The following is a 20,000-nucleotide window of genomic DNA, read 5'->3' on the forward strand; positions in this document are numbered from 1 at the left end:
TTCAAAAAATTGAGGGAAAAAATGATCAAAATATTCACAATATTATCTGTTGACAGATGGCTGGACTGAAGCAATTGGAAAAATAAATCAGGGATTGAAGATATCATACGAAAAAGTCATTTTAGAAATGGCGTAAAGTTGTTTATTTTTTTCTTTGGAATTACGCACATGGCGAATCATGCTCAATCAATAAGACCAGTAATGTGTATTAAAGTAAACAAGCTTAATTTCGATTGTAAATGACTCTTAAAAAACACCAAATGGCAAACATAATTTTTCACATCACCTGAAATTCATGTTTGTATGATATTAGGCCTACATCCTAGGCTATATAATTGATTGAGTGAAAGTGACTATTTTATCATCACGCACACACACACAAGATGCAGTAAAGTTTAAACGAGACTAAGGTGTGTGTGTGTGTGTGTGTGTGTAGGCCAGAGCTGTAAGACTCTGAGCTGCTGCTCTGGTTTCTTTGTCCCGTCACACATGCCCTTCTAAAACACTCAAAGAGCCCATTCACTACCAGTGCTGCACTTGCCAACACACACACACACACACACACACACACACACTCACACTCAGACACTGTCCTTTCCTCTTTACAGTCCAACGTAACGCATACGTTACCAAGTGCTGTGTGGAAAACACACACACTCCTGCTTTGCTAAAATGATCTTAGAAACTCAAATACAGGCTAAATCCATCTTAGAAATTAACAATGGAGTCACGTGTGGGAAATCCCAGGGCCTGAACACACACGCGAAACCAATCTTTACATCATAGGAAGTATGACAGGAAGAAACTGACCACTTGTAGAAAACCGAATAAGGTTTTCTTTGCAGATATTGTCTCTAGTCTTGAAACAGGTTTGTGTTGCCTGACTTTGATGGCACGTATCTTCAGCACAGTTTGCAGTGCAGGCTGCAATATTAATATTACATGTTTTGTCTCGAAACACATATTTGACAGTGAATTGTCAGTAAATCTGCACTATAACTCAAGCTAATACTACATGTTAAATTTATGTTCATTAACAAAAACAGTAACATCTGTTAAAAAAAAGTAATGACCGCATTTTTATTTGGCAAAATGTAATATTCTGACTGTTTGAGTTTTTAAATGGATTCAGTATCAATTCAGATTCTGACTGTATCGTTGCGCACAGTGTTTCTCCTGTTTGTCTTTGTCAGCGCTGTTTCATCTGCCTTTAAACTGGTTTAAACTGGAGATTTGTGTTCTTCGTTGAATTGAAGCGCTTCACTATGACCGATCAGAGTAAACGCGTCTGCTCTAGTGAGCTCGCGCTGCGCTGTCGTTTGGACTTTGAACCGAGCGGATAAACGGTCCGTGTGGCGCGCGGTTCAAACGAGTTTCGTTCCCCTTTTTGCGCATAAACATTATCGAACATTTATCGACCTCTTGATATCGTTTTATCGAAAAAAATATATATCGCGATGATTATCGTTATCGTTTTAAAGCCCAGCCCTAATCTGAGCAAACCCAAACATTTACCCTCCCATAGACCCTCCCCTTGAAAATCAGGACAGAAGTGGATGAAAGTGGACAGAAGAGACGGATTAAAACACCGATGTAAACGGGAACGTGTGTATCGCTTGTCTACTTGTAATCCGATCTTAATACCAGGTGTAAACAGGGCCTTGGAGTCAGTTTGTCTGGGATCAGTATTGACAAGATGTGTGTGATAGACTTATGCATTTACACATGGTGTGTCTTAAAGCATATTAAAAACACCACATAAACACATAAACAACATTAAAAGCTGTAATTTTCATCACGGGGGACTTTAACTATAATAACCCAGGTTCTGTGAGCAACGCTACGCATTTCGCTGCCTTCTACATCGATGTTAACTAACAATAAAATACAGTGTGAACACAATCCATCAGGGGAGAGTAATCGAACTCCGATTCAGACCAAGCAATCAAACCAAACGTAAAAGCAACGACGTCTGGATTTCATGGCGGTTTGATTGTGATGATGTCTAGTGGAGTTATTCTAGTTAACTGGATGCATTTCACCAAGGGGTGCACGATTATGACAAAAAAAAACATAATGGTTGATTATTCCCTTGAAATTGTAATTGCGATTATTAATTACGATTAACGCATTTTACATTGAATGTTGTTTTGAATAGCTTTATACCATTGTTTGAAGCGACTGCATCCCATTTTATTATATCAAAATAAACAAACTGAAAACACTCTTCCTGAAAAACTTTTATTGCTTTTCTGTAGCATGTCAAATATTATTTTTTTGCAAAAAAAAAAATGCACGGTGTTATAATGATCTACTAAAACTAAAATTAAAACAAGGTGAAAAAAAACCCTTAAAATAAGCTGTAATGTGTAATAATGTAAGTGGACTTTCCTTTTGTAATTGCGCCTTTGAACGATTACATAATTGTGGCATCCGTAATTATAATCGCGATTACAAATTCGATTAATTGTGCAACCCTAATTTCACCCCAGTCATACTTAATCTTGATCAAATCAAGAGTCCCGTGATGTCATCCCATGTGACGTAGGATCCACCACCACATCCCCGTGATCTCACGGATCCAATGGAAACGGTGACTAGAACGATTTGATACTTTTGTAAAGCTGCACTGAAAGCCCGTCGACTGTTTGGGACTGTTGTTGTTGAAAAGTGTCTTGCCTGGAGCCGCCTTGTTAAACGGCACTAATCGCTTACATCTGGAGTTGCACGGAGAGGAGGGGAAGGAGTCGGGATGAAGCAGGAAAAACAGAACCGGATATTCAGGAGGATATTCATGAGGCATATCTCGTGAAGATACCGAGAGCAAGACAAAACAAATAAACCTAGGGGGAAAGAATAGCTTCATTCTTCCTTCTACGCGCAACATTGGAGGTGTCGTCTTATCATTAGTATGCCGGCACTGCTGTGCTTCAGCTGTCTTTTTCGGGAGAATATCAGTGTCGCGGCACTCGGGTGTTTTCATGGCCTGCGTCTGACCTGTGGGCCGAGAAAGGGCCTTAAAACAAACATGATAGTGATCCTCATCTGGACGTGACTGTGTCCAGGGGCCGTGTTTTCATATGACAACCTGCTCTTGCGGAGCGACGAGACAACGCTGATAGCAGTGAAAGTAGAGGTCTGGGCCAGCAACACACTTTAAACAACAGGCGACAATGCATGGCATTTCAAGTGGACAGTGCTGTTGTGCTGGTGCGGACAATTGGTGGCAACCTTTAGATTCATGTGTTTATGAATTATTTTCTGAAACGGTCGCTCCATGCTCCAATTTTCTTCATTAAAGCGTTCTATGCCATTAGCAACTCTAAAAAGCCTTGTTTTGAAACCCAAAAAAATCATTTAAAGAATATAGAAGGCTGTATTGTTAACCTTGTTTATAATGGAATGAATAACGATGGCATGAAACACCGAAGTATAAAATGCAGTATATTTAAGGTTTATTGCAAAATTTTCAAATATAAATTTACACTCTTTAAAGGTTTTGGGTCCGTAAGATTTAAGAAATTAATACTTTTATTTAGCAAGGACACATCAAATTGCTCATATCCACAAAAATATGGAGCAGCACAGCTGTTTTCAACATTGATAATAGTCAGAAATGTTTCTTAAAAGTCAAATCATTATATTAGAATGATTTCTGAAGGATCACGTGACACTGAAGACTGGAGTAATGATGCTGAAAATGCAGGAATGAATTATATTTGAAAATATATTGACATAAAACATTTATATATGAAATTTATATATGAATAAACACTGGTAACACTTTATTTTACAGTGTCCTATTGTTACATATGTTACGTGTACTTACCATACTAATAACAGTAAATTACGCATAATTACATGCAACTAACCTTCAACCAAATCCTAATCTAACCCTATAGTAAGTACATGTAGTTAATTAATATTACTCAGTACTTAAATATATAATTACACTGTAACAATGACACCTTAAAATACAGTGTAACCTCGTAACTTAATCTGAGGAATTGCATAGATTAGTTCGATATCCGCTAAAAGGGACACAGGACAAAACAAAAATGTCAAATATGCACGTTTACTTCATGTACTTCAAAACAACTTTGTCGTCTAATTTCTTTCATGCATCTGTAAACCAACTATGTTTAATATTCCTTCCATCCACACCTCCACTTTTTCTCTCCTTCACCCCCTTCCCTTTTACTCATTTCCTTATCATTACTATCACTTTTCCCTCCTTCCACCCACCAACTGTGCAGCATGTCAGCCTCGTCTCTCCAGCTCTCTCCGCTAAGCTTTAACTGAAACCATCTGCTAGGAATACCAGACTGATGAAGGTCTGGTTGGGAGTCGCCCCCCCATTACCCCCCTCCCCCCCCTTCCCTCACTCTCTTTCTGCACAATCAGATTTTATTAGCGTACACTCCAGCACTTAGTGTTCTGGTTTTAAGAGCACTGATGGCTCTTAATGTGAAATAAAACCCTGGTCTCCACGTGAGGGGCCACACATGATCCGGAGGGGCCCCGGTGTATTCGAGGGGGTGCGAAGCCCTGCTATCAATCAGCCGAAGAGCCCTTATCACGCTTGAGGGAGACGGATGACCCCCACACCCCGCCAGGCCACGGGGGGTTAACCTTGTCCCGCCGGTCGGGGGCTTTAGCCTGGTCTAACACTGATACCACAAGGACTAGAGGGGCAACTGGGTATTAGTGGGACATATGATAAGTGCATGCATGCATATTTGTATACTTAAAGGGCACGTGACAAGACGGCATTAGTTTGACATGCACACAAAAACAGGCCTATATTTCATCACGGTCGGCTTTATTTTTGACCAGTGAGCAGCTGCGATATCTTGCTGAACCAACATGAAGTGCATTGCATTGTTTTCCCAAGCATTTTCCACATTGTGTAGAGCTGGTGCTTAGGTATATGCATTCTCTATGGGAGTGGAAGGCAAACGCTCATGAGGGTGTAAGACATGACTGAACATGTGTTTTGGTCCCTCATAGCCAGTGTTGTTATTGCCAACTAACACCATTCAAAAAAGAAAGCATTTCATTGAAATATTGGACAAAAAAATACTGAAAAATTACTAAATTATAAAAATTAAAGCTAAATGGAATTTAAAAAACGAATAAAAATGACAATGAAAATAAAAGGTAAATCAAAATATTAATAAATAATATAATAATAAATAAATAATAAAAACACTGCTCAGAGTCTCATTTTAATAGAAGGAGCACCGCTTAAAATAAAAAGAAGAAATAATGCAATGTTTCACAAGTAAAAAAGCACTTTTCAATAATTAGACTTAAAAATGCAGTTAAATGTAACAATTCATAAATAACGTTTGTAACAAACTAATAAATAAACATTTAAGATTCCATTTTTAATTTGTTGCAAACAAAGATTTTAGAGGGATAGAGGGATAGTTCACCCAAAAATCATTGATTTCTATAGTATTTTTTGTCACTATTCAAATCACACTCACTATAAGCATCACTCATACAAAGGTCTCCACAGACCGTTAGCCGAAAACATCTGGAATATTCCATCAGTGAGACGACGCCAGGTCTTTGAGAGCAAGAAGTAAACTGTTTGAAAACACCCACTACACCACCAGCTAACAAATATAGACACTGAACTAACAAATCAACTCCCACAGTAATGAAGGCTCCTCTAAAGTCACTGCATCCTTCTGCACTCGTCCTGTTTTTAGCCTCGTTTTTAATGTTAGATCATAGTGGTTTAGTGGGTGTATTTGCTGAGCTAATGTTGATTTTAGCCAGCGCCCCTAAACTGAGCAAAACTAACACCGAGTTAATCTGCAGTCACATTAACTACATTTTAGCGAAATTTCACAGACAAAAAAGGTCCATTGTCTATAGTGTATCAATGTATGAAGCACAGATCACATAGATATGAAAGATTGTGTTCACCGTGATTGAAAATCAAATAAGAGATAATTGTCATTTTTTTAATCTTGCTTTTTCCTCAGAATTACGAGATATAAACTCCCAATTGTGCAACTGTAAGTTATAAAGTCCAAATTGCGAGATATAAACTCACAACTCGGAGAAAAAAGTCAGCTCACAATTCTGACTTTATAACTCCCAATTTCAAGTGCATACCTCACAATTTTGAGAACAAGATGTGTGTTTATAATTTACAATTCTGACTTTATAACTCCCGATTGCGAGTTTATATCTCACAATTCTGACTTCATAACTCCCGATTGCAAGTTTATATCTCACAATTCTGACTTTATAACTCCCGATTGCGTGTTTATATCTCGCAATTCTGACTTTATAACTCCCGATTGCGTGTTTATATCTCACAATTCTGACTTTATAACTCCCGATTACGAGTTTATATCTCACAATTCTGACTTTATAACTCCTGATTGCGTGTTTACATCTCACAATTCTGACTTTATAACTCCCAATTTCAAGTGCATACCTCACAATTTTGAGAACAAGATGTGTGTTTATAATTTACAATTCTGACTTTATAACTCCCGATTGCGAGTTTATATCTCACAATTCTGACTTTATAACTCCCGATTGCGAGTTTAAATCTCACAATTCTGACTTTACAACTCCCGATTGCGAGTTTAAATCTCACAATTCTGACTTTACAACTCCCGATTGCGAGTTTAAATCTCACAATTCTGACTTTATAACTCCCGATTGCGTGTTTATATCTCACAATTCTGACTTTTTAACTCCCGATTGCGAGTTTAAATCTCACAATTCTGACTTTACAACTCCCGATTGCGAGTTTAAATCTCACAATTCTGACTTTATAACTCCCGATTGCGAGTTTAAATCTCACAATTCTGACTTTATAACTCCCGATTGCGAGTTTATATCTCACAATTCTGACTTTATAACTCCCGATTGCGAGTTTAAATCTCACAATTCTGACTTTATAACTCCCGATTGCGAGTTTATATCTCACAATTCTGACTTTATAACTCCCGATTGCGAGTTTAAATCTCACAATTCTGACTTTATAACTCCCGATTGCGAGTTTAAATCTCACAATTCTGACTTTATAACTCCCGATTGCGTGTTTATATCTCACAATTCTGACTTTATAACTCCCGATTGCGAGTTTATATCTCACAATTCTGACTTCATAACTCCCGATTGCAAGTTTATATCTCACAATTCTGACTTTATAACTCCCGATTGCGAGTTTATATCTCACAATTCTGACTTTATAACTCCCGATTGCGTGTTTATATCTCGCAATTCTGACTTTATAACTCCCGATTGCGTGTTTACATCTCACAATTCTGACTTTATAACTCCCGATTGCGTGTTAACATCTCACAATTCTGACTTTATAACTCCCGATTGCGTGTTAACATCTCACAATTCTGACTTTATAACTCCCAATTTCAAGTGCATACCTCACAATTTTGAGAACAAGATGTGTGTTTATAATTTACAATTCTGACTTTATAACTCCCGATTGCGAGTTTATATCTCACAATTCTGACTTCATAACTCCCGATTGCAAGTTTATATCTCACAATTCTGACTTTATAACTCCCGATTGCGTGTTTATATCTCACAATTCTGACTTTATAACTCCCGATTGCGAGTTTAAATCTCACAATTCTGACTTTATAACTCCCGATTGCGAGTTTATATCTCACAATTCTGACTTCATAACTCCCGATTGAGAGTTTAAATCTCACAATTCTGACTTTAGAACTCCCGATTGCGTGTTTATATCTCACAATTCTGACTTTATAACTCCCGATTGCGAGTTTAAATCTCACAATTCTGACTTTATAATTCCCGATTGCGAGTTTAAATCTCACAATTCTGACTTTATAACTCCCGATTGCGTGTTTATATCTCACAATTCTGACTTTATAACTCCCAATTTCAAGTGCATACCTCACAATTTTGAGAACAAGATGTGTTTATAATTTACAATTCTGACTTTATAACTCCCGATTGCATGTTTATATCTCACAATTCTGACTTTATAACTCCCGATTGCGTGTTTATATCTCACAATTCTGACTTTATAACTCCCGATTGCGTGTTTACATCTCACAATTCTGACTTTATAACTCCCAATTTCAAGTGCATACCTCACAATTTTGAGAACAAGATGTGTGTTTATAATTTACAATTCTGACTTTATAACTCCCGATTGCGAGTTTAAATCTCACAATTCTGACTTTATAACTCCCGATTGCGAGTTTATATCTCACAATTCTGACTTCATAACTCCTGATTGCAAGTTTATATCTCACAATTCTGACTTCATAACTCCTGATTGCAAGTTTATATCTCACAATTCTGACTTTATAACTCCCGATTGCGAGTTTAAATCTCACAATTCTGACTTTATAACTCCCGATTGCGAGTTTATATCTCACAATTCTGACTTCATAACTCCTGATTGCAAGTTTATATCTCACAATTCTGACTTTATAACTCCCGATTGCGAGTTTAAATCTCACAATTCTGACTTTATAACTCCCGATTGCGTGTTTATATCTCACAATTCTGACTTCATAACTCCCGATTGCGAGTTTATATCTCACAATTCTGACTTCATAACTCCTGATTGCAAGTTTATATCTCACAATTCTGACTTTATAACTCCCGATTGCGTGTTTATATCTCACAATTCTGACTTCATAACTCCCGATTGCGAGTTTATATCTCACAATTCTGACTTCATAACTCCTGATTGCAAGTTTATATCTCACAATTCTGACTTTATAACTCCCGATTGCGTGTTTATATCTCACAATTCTGACTTTATAACTCCCGATTGCGTGTTTATATCTCACAATTCTGACTTTATAACTCCCGATTGCGTGTTTACATCTCACAATTCTGACTTTATAACTCCCAATTTCAAGTGCATACCTCACAATTTTGAGAACAAGATGTGTGTTTATAATTTACAATTCTGACTTTAAAACTCCCGATTGCGAGTTTAAATCTCACAATTCTGACTTCATAACTCCCGATTGCGAGTTTATATCTCACAATTCTGACTTCATAACTCCTGATTGCAAGTTTATATCTCACAATTCTGACTTTATAACTCCCGATTGCGAGTTTAAATCTCACAATTCTGACTTTATAACTCCCAATTGCGTGTTTATATCTCACAATTCTGACTTTATAACTCCTGATTGCAAGTTTATATCTCACAATTCTGACTTTATAACTCCCGATTGCGAGTTTATATCTCACAATTCTGACTTTACAACTCCCGATTGCGTGTTTATATCTCACAATTCTGACTTTATAACTCCCGATTGCGAGTTTAAATCTCACAATTCTGACTTTATAACTCCCGATTGCAAGATTATATCTCACAATTCTGACTTTATAACTCCCGATTGCGTGTTTATATCTCACAATTCTGACTTTATAACTCCCGATTGCAAGATTATATCTCACAATTCTGACTTTATAACTCCCGATTGCGTGTTTATATCTCGCAATTCTGACTTTATAACTCCCGATTGCGTGTTTAAATCTCACAATTCTGACTTTACAACTCCCGATTGCGTGTTTATATCTCACAATTCTGACTTTATAACTCCCGATTGCAAGATTATATCTCGCAATTCTGACTTTATAACTCCCGATTGCAAGTTTATATCTCACAATTCTGACTTTATAACTCCCGATTACGAGTTTATATCTCACAATTCTGACTTTATAACTCCCGATTGCGAGTTTAAATCTCACAATTCTGACTTTACAACTCCCGATTGCGTGTTTATATCTCGCAATTCTGACTTTATAACTCCCGATTGCGAGTTTATATCTCGCAATTCTGACTTTATAACTCCCGATTGCGAGTTTATATCTCGCAATTCTGACTTTATAACTCCCGATTGCAAGATTATATCTCACAATTCTGACTTTATAACTAAACAATGGTAAATGTGACCACTCCTTAAGATTCAACATACCACTTTCGTCATCCGGACACCTAATATGACAAAATATCAACCCCGGGTAGGAATGCTACAGATTTTGTTTACTGGTAAAAAAAAAAAAAAAAAAAAAAAAAAAAAAGTTTAAAAAAAAATCAAGCTACTGTATATCTCAACACTATTCACTCATATAAGTGGGAATCAGAAGCACAGTCCGCTGAGAGTCCAAGAGAAACTTTAAATATCGGATAAACAACTTGTCTTATCAAAAACATCCCAGTGCGGAATTGAAGTGGGCGCCTTCTGTCTGAACCTGGCCGACTGCGAAGCGCCTGCCTCAGATTAATAAATTGATGAAAAAATACATTTATACACACACGCTCATCCCAAGCAGCTTCAAAGGCCTTTAATTGATGTCACTGAACGTAGCGAGAGTGTGTGTGCGTGTGCGTGTGTGTGTGTGTGTGTGTGTGTGTGTGTGTGTGTGTGTGTGTGTGTGTGTGGAGGGCTGCTTGGTTCGCCAGTCCTCACGGGGGGTCGAATCTCTCCTGAAGGGCCTTGCTCTTGAAAAGCCAGTGAAGGCTATAAACAGAATATGTAATGGCAGGGACTGAACAGAGGGAGGGATGATGGGCAAGCTAAGGGTGGCAGAAGGGGTTGACGCCAACTCCCGTTCTCCTAAGAGAAAGCAAGGAGGAGGGAAGGCCAAGGCTGGCAGTGTTTCACACAATTCAAAGAGTATAGAGTTTGCGCAATGCACTCATAGTTTTTCTAGGACACGAGTTGAATGGTTGATGGGTTTATAGAGAGCTTATGTTTGGACAAGAACCTTCAACATCTCGACTCCCCAACCATCTAACATAATATGAGACAAATGCGAGAGGTCAACGAGAAAAAGTTTCTCCACCACCACTGTTTGTGTTCAATGTCTTTTCAAAGGATCTCAGCACTCCAGCGCAGCGCTTCTGTGAAGGACAGAAATACAACCTGTTCATTGTGCCTTGTTATTCGTGAAACCAAAGCATGGTTCAACCAAAAAGTTTAATTTACTTGCCAACTAATCACCGGCTAAAACCAGCTACCATTTTCCAAAAACATGACTACTATGCTATTCTCCATGTTCATCTTTCTTTAGTGTGTAATGTTGTTGTTTTGAGCATGAAAAAGCTCTGAAAAGTCCCTCCAGCGGGAGTTATTCTCTATATCAGTGTTTCTGAACTCCCTGAAACTTGAGTAGTCTTGAGTTTTCTTCCGGGAACGAACACATCACAATATTCCTCTTTTAAATAATTTCCACCCAAGGTAAGTGCAAAATAAAGGACTAGTCTAGCCGACCAATCAGATCACACCATGCTTTTCGGAAGGAGGGGCTTCATAGAGACGGAAACTAAACAGAGCATGAAAACATGTTCTAGAAGACCTCAAAAACAAACTTTGTAAAAGGGCATAATTTGGAGGATTTTCCAAAGGGTCCATAAAGTTCCAGTGAATAAAAAAAATATATATAGGCCTATAGGATGTGAAAATTAGGGGCCTTAAGACAGCATGAGATATTACACTGAATTTTGGTTCCCTGCAGCAATTTATTTATTATCAACGGAAAAATGAAAAGCATTAACAAAAATGCTCAATCCAACACATGTAGCCTACCTTTAGACAAAAGTCAAATGTTTGCCAAATGACATTTGCTTGTTTTTAAGGCTGAAAAAAACATGTAGAAGTCAGTCGAGACTGTTTACACAGTTGTGAGCAACTAACATTAAGGTCGCCATCAACAGATCTGTCTCTCTCTAGCTCACTGGTGAGCAAACACACACAGTTAGTGTATAATCATAATGATCAGTCTGTTAAAGTTAGTTACACAGACTGAAGACATGAAGGGACAGTTCAACAAGAAATTATGGTGAGTAAATGATGATGACAGAATCTTCCTCAGTCCAAATGAGTCTAAGCTTTATTTCATGGAATAAAAAAGCAGACATTTAGAAGAATATTTACGCTGCTCTTTTCCATACAGTGAAAGTGGCCAGGGGCTGTACAGAAAATGACAAAAAAAACTGCATAAAAGTATCATGGAATATGGCAGGTGTGTCATGGACTATTTTAAGCCAACTGACTATTGTTGGTGTTTTTGTAATTTTTTTAAATTTGGAAGCAAAAAAAAAAAATTCTGCATTCAAGTTGATTGTTTAGAGAAGAGCAGAGAGAACATTTTGCTTTTTGTGTTTGGTGGAAAAAAGAAAATCATATGGGCGACATGAGGGTGCGTAAATGACGACAACTTTTCCTTTTTGGAACCAAACAGGTAGGGCCACTAATACACACTAACAGTTTACTCACACAAGGACAGGATATTTAAAAAATAAACACACACACACACAATAGCACCATTGACTCAACTGTGTCTCGAAGATTTTAAGTGCTAAGAGTGAGAAAACCTGAATGTGTAAAAATTCCCAGGGGAAACCTGGAATGCCGTAAAATGTGGCGTGAGCTATGATGATATGCTCAGGTATTACAAAACCGTGTGTTTGTGTGCGAGTTTGCCCTGTGCTATTCTTCCCCAAAAGACAAGACTAAACAGTTTAAAATGCGTTTCCACTGAGGTGTGTTTGTTTGCCAGTGTGGGCGGCGCAACACAAAAGCCACAGTTTACAAGGTTTGGCGAGTCGCTCGGTTCCTCGTTCTGTAGACGCTCGGGCCCAAAACCTGACTGTGTTAAAACAACACGGGATTGTGCTGAAAGCTTTTGCACTGGGAGGTAGAGACCGAAATTAAATGAAAAAAGAGTCTGAAAACCGATTACGACCATGTGCTTCAATGGCTTTTTCAGGAGAGTGAAGACTTGCACAGAAAATCATTTCATTGTGTAAATGTGCATTAAAATACAATGTTAGAAACCGCCACAGGCCCTTGAAAAATATTTAGGATTGAATGCATTCAGTACGATTACAATACTACATTTCAAAACCTGTCATTGAAATGAATAGAGGCATTGCTGCGGCTTGGAAGGGAAGAGGTTGTAATACAGGACAACGACCGTTATGAGATTATCTTTGACAACATGTAACTTTTTTTACTCGAACTCATTTCGCCCAAGTGAGCACCGAACTTCAATATGTTTTATATGCCTGCAATGCAAATCACAAAACAAGGAGGGATTTTAAAATCTTTCCAATGCCACACCAAATGAAAGTATTCAAAATGTGGCTGCATTTTATTTCACCAACAAATGCATTGTAAATATACTCTGAATACTCAATATATATCGAGTTCTCTCGGTTTCCAACACAAGACCCAAGCAGACGATTCCTCAGGCAAAGCTTGAGCATTCATCTCAGTGACAAGCTTTGAGAAGAGTAGAGCTGGTTGGCCGACACACTCAATCCTTAAAAACAGTCCCACTGGATTATTGAGGAATGTCAGTTTTGAGCAGGCCCTAAATCAATTATGGGAAATCTGCACGCCTGCATTTCCCCACATCTTTCCCTTCTGTCACTTCATACCACTGTTTCTTTCCATCTTCCACTTATTAATGTCTTCTATTCAGATCTTTTTCTCCAAACTCGGTTCTACACAACGCTTTTTAAAGTTATCTGGACGGCTGTCCTCGCTGCTAGCTGAATAGAAATGTGAAGAAGAATAAAAAATCAAACAACAAGCATGAGGTGTGAACTGAACTCAACGGCTTTGGCTAATCTTGTGCAGATCTGACTGTAAGGCCACAAAACACTTCAAGTTCAGGTTTTGGTGGGGGTGGCAATTTTTTCTTTTTAGCAATTTATTTAATTGATGTGTTGAAGGTCTTCAGCGTTCACAATTGCATTCAAGGTTAGTGATTTGAATTAAAGTGTAGGTCTGAACACACTTTTCACCAACAGATTCAGACTGATATTTCAGACTAGCAAAATAACACATTTTCAAAAATCGTCCAGTTGCAGTGTTGCCATGTTTACATAAAACACATTCTTGCGTTCAAAAAACAGATGGGAGGAGCACACTGTGAATGAAAAAATAATAATTTTTTTTTAAAAAAAATTTTTTTTTTAATGTCATTTTAATATTTTGAATCCATCTAAATGACTATTTTGTCATTATAACAGTTCCTATAGCAAAGCACATCATACAATAAATATGATGTAACCTGTCACTCAACAACAATAACCTCATTAATCACAATGGGGAACAGCATGTTAAGCGTTTCTGTACGTTGAAGAATGTTAAAAAAATTTGTAAAGGATTAAAGACGGGTTTTGTTTGTATTCCTTAACTAAAACCACAGGTATTCAAAACTCCAAATTCCCTTTGGCAATTTTTTTTACTTCCCTTTTTTATACACAACAGAAGAAAACTAGAATAAATATTCCATGAAGTCTGTGAATTCAGAGGAGCTTCTCAATTCCACCTCGGGGGTTTCAGAGCAACAGCACAAGAAATGTACATATTAGTTTAGAAGTGACATGATTAGATGTATACTCTATTTGCGAGTGCTTTAGGCTTCACTTTGGCATTCAAGGCCTGCTTTGAGTGTTGTGCAATCTCAGATACCTGTAACGTGATTTCTGTCTATAGTAGTAACCAAAACAGTTGTTTGGTTAGGAAAGTGTAAATAAATATAAATGTACAGAAACCTCACAGAATCAGACATCAATTTTAATGCATTTGCACTGTTACAAATGTAGTGCATCATATAAAGGCAAGAGACCAAAATATTCCTGACATTTTTCAGTAAAATAATTTGAGAAGAAAATTTTCAATTGCGGAAAAAACTTTTCTTTTGAAACGGACTCAATCTTTCATCCCATGGTGAAAGTTTAATGGCTTTCATCCACACAAAGAACATTCTCTTTTATATTCAGTTCAGTTCCCCAAATTCTCCACTTTACAAAACATTCAGCCTAGTGTAAAAAAAAAAAAGAAAGAAAAAAAGTTGAACCTATTGAACACCTGGATGACATTGTCAAATTACTCAAATTCTGAATGCAAAAGACTTATGCTTATTCCTGGCAAACATACTCTACGTTTGTGCATTTGTGTAAAAGTTGGAGCGTAACCACAGAAGATCGTCCAGATTCTGACGGCTTCTCAGCTTTGTTTGGAAACTTCCTTATGTGATTTTGACAGCTGTGTCTGAGCGAGAGCTTAAGATTAGTGTGTAAATATCTGAAGTATGCCAACTACTCATTGTCTGACGCGCAGCTCGCTCTACAGGTGGCGATTGACAGGCTAAGCCCATCTGCCTCAATGACCTCTCATTTCACTTGGTCCACACTGGGATAGATCCGATAGGCTTAAAGCACGAGAGCCGGGGATATCTCTTACTCCGGGATGATCTGTTTTCAGGAACTTTCAGATAAAAATACGAGCACCAATATGCTCGGGTTCTGGAGGTTACGAACTTGCAGCGATTCGGATACTGTGAGGAATAATACGTTTTAAATGCCTCTTTTTCAAAACATGAGGGAAAAGATTAGATATTTGTCTCGCATGTACATCCCGGATGCATTCGGTTACGGTGCCATTTTACTGTGGGAAATCTTTTGACCATCTCCCATCAGCTAAACGAATTAAAATAAGTTATAATCCTTATCCTCAATGACATCATCTGAATGTTCGCTAGTAAACTCATATTAGCCTCTGGCACTTTAATGCGCATTATATTAGTGGTAACAGAGGGCTTCTGTGCTCTGACATTGACGTAATTCCCCAACATTTTAGTAAAATATGATTCTGCGAATACTTGGCCATGGTATACGAATCATAACGGAAATCTTGCACAAGTTTGCGAGTTGCAGGTACAGCCCGAGGCGATGTTATGGGTGGGATGAACCATGATAATTTAAGAAATAGGCTCTTTCCACAACAACACACTATAGGCTGAGGAACAAAAGAGACATGGGCACCACTACTACTATGCATCTAGTCTGTAAGGAGCAGCCATTAGGCTAATGAGGGCCAATGGTGATCCCAATGAAGCCATCAGCATTCACTCAGAATCACAATGTAAGACTAACTCCTCAGGAATTGAATGGAAGGGATTGGGAAGGAGGGAGAGCTTGTACGGACGAGTGAAAAGAAACGGAGAGGCCAAGTAAAACTTGTGCGAGTGTCTGGAGGAAGGGGGGGGGGGGTCGCTCAAACGCTTGGCCGGATCCAATCAAATCACATTGCGATTCAGAGTAAAGCAGGAGGATTTGAGCTTCGGAATAAACAATGGCTGTAAAACGTGTTGATTTGGGGTTAGGGTTAGATGGCTTACGGTTTAGCCACAAAAAAACCCCACTCCCGTTCTCCTTTTTTTCTGTGCAAAGAACCAACCGTTCATTCTCTTTTTCTGCAGAGCGCTGACGCATAACGCCACAGCAAAGCCATACATGAATGCCTGCTGAGTTCTTTGCAAATTGGGTTGAAAAGACCCAATGCTGGGGCTAAAAGGGCAGTCAACCTTTCCCAGACGTGAACACAAAACTCAAAACACATCTATAGGCAAACTATATAGCGAAGAGCGAACACCCAGATAGAGTTTCAGTGTGACAGATCTCTTCTCTCGGCCAGTCTAATCTTATTTTGAAGAAAGCTAAACAAGCAGTCTGAAAATGCTTAATTACAGCCCAGTGGCAGACAGCACTAAATTAGATTCACTGGGTATTAGATCAATTAGCCAACCATTTTACAGCAAACATGAGGAATCCTTAGCGAAATGTGAGGCTAAAACACTTTAGACACAAGATTTTGGCAAATCTGATCCAGTAAACGCTGGCGATAACTCCACATGATCTCTAGGACTATAAATAAATGAATGTAAATCTGTCAAACAGCTAAGAGTACACAATTAAAACCAATTAAACAGTTGAATAGCCTCAAACTTGAACTAATGCTAAAATGACATCAAGTCTCAGCAATTTACTTCCACATGCATATTCCTTAAATAACATGAAATTACAAAAATATAGTCTACATTGACTGTAGAACTATTAAAGTTTGAGGGCTAAAACTCAATTTCCATTAAAGGGGCAGATTTTTTTATGCTCTCAACTAGGTGGCAGTGGAAAATGGTCGAAAGTGTAGACGGTGAAGGAGACAGCCATACAATATTTAAAATAGTGGTTGACTAGGGATCCTTAATAAGGACAAATGTTGGTTTCTGTCCATACGAGGGCCATTATAAACTCTCACATGACATTTCTCACTGGCTCTTGAACTTCAGAGATGCACAGAGACAGATAGTGTGTTTAATGGCACTCACCGTTCTCGCGCTCGGAGACAGGGCGCCGTTGGACAGGTAAGGACTGGAAAGATCTGGGATCATTAGAAATGGGTAGCCTGGATAATGTGGGCTCTTAAAAAATCCTGCATCTTGCTGTCTTCTGAAAGCTTTACCGTGGAGAGAGGAATGATTAGGAATGATTAATCCATGTGTGGACAAACATTTAAGTAAAGAACAAGTATGGCAAGCTGTTTTAACATTTATTCCCATTATTGATCCTAATAGTACTTATTTTTTTAACTAATACAATATTAACTAGTATATTTTTTAATATCACTAGTAACTTTTCATTAAACACTAATACTCATTAGTGACAAGTAGCATTGCTACTGGTAACAGACTTCACCGTTTTACCCTTGAATTCTACGTATACCCGTTTTTCAGATATTCACTTCCATCTACAATGTATTGTAATGGTTTCTACAAGAAATTGTTCATTAGACAGTAGTACTTATGACTAACGGCACCTATTCCAGATTTACACTGACTGTCATAAAAATACACATTAGTATCTAATTTCTATTCCCATCCCTACTCTTTTTCTTTCTTTATATCTGTTCACATTGTTGTTTTAAATGTGGCAAATATCAGATTCCTGATATTTCAGATCATGGTCCTGAACTTCTCTGTATGCACAGAAGAACGATAAAAAGATATATATGATAAGGAAGTAAACACGGAGGGCATTAAAGTAAGTGATTACGCGTTTATTTATTGCGTGATCTGCCGTGGGAGCCAGCGTATTTATGCACAGGCAATATTAAAAACAAAGAGGAGGCTGCGAAAAAAGAGATCAGAATTTTTAAACATTTATGTTTTGCTTGAAAACAGAGCTGTCACTATAATACTTATGAGCCCTGACATGTTAATGTCCTTCCACTGACTAACTTTCTAACTGTCTTGATAAATTTGGGTATGTAAAAACTTTTAAGTGACTCACATGAGCGCAGAATTGTGACTTAAAAGACGCTTAAATTCTGATTTGACTGTTCAGAGACTGAGGTCACATTGCAAAACATCTGACCTGTATCTGATTTAGTACCACATATGGAAGTGGCTAATCAGAACCGAAAAGATCAGATTCCATGTGGCTTGTGCGGTTCACACTGTCATGACAAAAACAGTCTCATAAGAGCAAAATAAAATCTGATTTAGACTACATTTACATACAGAGTGAAAGTAGCAACACTCGTTCTCTCATTGGTTTGTTGTTTTTTACTTGTAATATATAATATTTATTTCAAATGGCTCTCTTTAGTCTAAATTATAACACTTTTACAAAAAAACAACAGATTTCAAAATGATGTAGGAATTGGCATGCACGCTAAAAAATAGTTAGTAGAAATATTGAAACTATCTGAATAGTTACTATACTTTTTTTTTTTTTAAAGATACCTGTCAGAGTTAGATTAACTACCAAGTAATTTAAAAGTAGGCCTACTAGTAACGAAAACTCAAAGAATAATTGTTAAATCGGACTGCCATAGCAGCAACAGAGAGCTCTTACCTTCGGCGAAATACTCTCGGGCTTTCTCATAACTTTCATGATCAGGTCTTGGCTGAGGTCTCCTCTCGGTTTGCTGAAGGACAGACGAGGAACGGAGAAAAACAAAGCAGAAAAGTTATTTTTCCGTCGGCAAATACCACATCCATGTCTCTGTCAACATGCGGTTGTGTCTGACTTACCTCAGAATCAGATGAACTGCTGTTATTTTCCGACTCGTTCACTAGAGAGGACTTGACATCGTCCAGATCTCTTTCGGCAGAAACGTTTTCGGAGATTTTGTCATCTTGTTCTCCCTCGTCTTTAAATGAGATCATTTCATCGTTCGCCCCCAACTCATCCCCTCCACCTCCGTTAAGTTGTGGCATGTTTACGAGCGTCTTGCAACGGTTACAAAATCTAGAGTTTGTGTTGACTCTGAAGTGCACGAGAACGTGTCAGTGCGGTAAAAACACACGAGATATTTCAGAAATAATCCTTGACACATGAATTTAAATCCAATTTGTCCATGATTACGTGCGATCACACAAAGCTCGACAGTTTCATCGGTATCCCTGCTACAAACTCCAGTGAAGCGCTGTGTCCTCTGCTGCTTGTCGTCCCGACAAAACTTACCACACACAAATAAAACTGTATTTTACCCGAATCTACATTCCACATAGACCGAATGAATCGAGCGCCAAAAGTTGAGCGACTTTTTCTTAAAAATAAAAAAAACGCAACCGTCAGTTAAATGCGCGTGAACAAAAGTTGCAACGGTCGCGGCGCCTCCGTAGTCTCTTATCCCAAAGAAAGACGTGTTTTAATCGCGTAAAACACAGATTCCTCCTTAAATCAGCTCGTTTCTTCCACGTTTTGAATTTCCACCGTAATGTTTGATCAACGGTCTCTGAAAACGCTGTGTTTGGACGCGAAGAGGTTCCGTTGTCCTGTACGTTGAGCTGCTGATGGGGTATGCGCAAGCACGCAGCAGCGCGTGAGAGTGAGTGTGTGTGAGTGTGTGTGCTGCTGGACGAGCAGAATGCAGAGGAGGAGTTAAGCGCTGAAAAACGACACTCCATTCAGTACACACACACACACACACACACACACACACACACACACACACTCACTCAGAGAGGTTTAAAGGAACAGTTTGTTCAGAGCTTGATTCTTGAAATAGTTCAATGACACCAAGCTTGGGATTATTTAAGCAATATTACAAGAGCACGAGCACTGTTCTTCCGAAATTCAGCACGGCTTATAAATTCAGACATATTCAATAACAGCAGGATTGTTTTTAAAAAACAGTTAAACA

General features: G+C 38.2%; 1 protein-coding gene across 1 annotated transcript in view; it reads right to left on the reverse strand.

The window, feature by feature from the left end:
- Window positions 1-19,657, reverse strand: part of LOC143744097 (transcription factor 7-like 1-B) — a 76,981-nt gene extending 57,324 nt beyond the window's left edge. Inside the window, 3 exon segments of the mRNA XM_077235490.1 lie at window positions 17,179-17,306; window positions 18,707-18,779; window positions 18,886-19,657. Coding sequence (XP_077091605.1) covers window positions 17,179-17,306; window positions 18,707-18,779; window positions 18,886-19,071 — 387 coding nt within the window. The 5' untranslated portion in view covers window positions 19,072-19,657.
- Between the last annotated feature and the right edge of the window lie 343 nt (window positions 19,658-20,000).

Source organism: Siphateles boraxobius, unplaced genomic scaffold (assembly GCF_051911475.1).
Source record: "Siphateles boraxobius isolate OS27281-9 unplaced genomic scaffold, OSU_SipBor_1 195, whole genome shotgun sequence".
In the NCBI taxonomy this organism is placed as follows: Eukaryota; Metazoa; Chordata; class Actinopteri; order Cypriniformes; family Leuciscidae; genus Siphateles; species Siphateles boraxobius.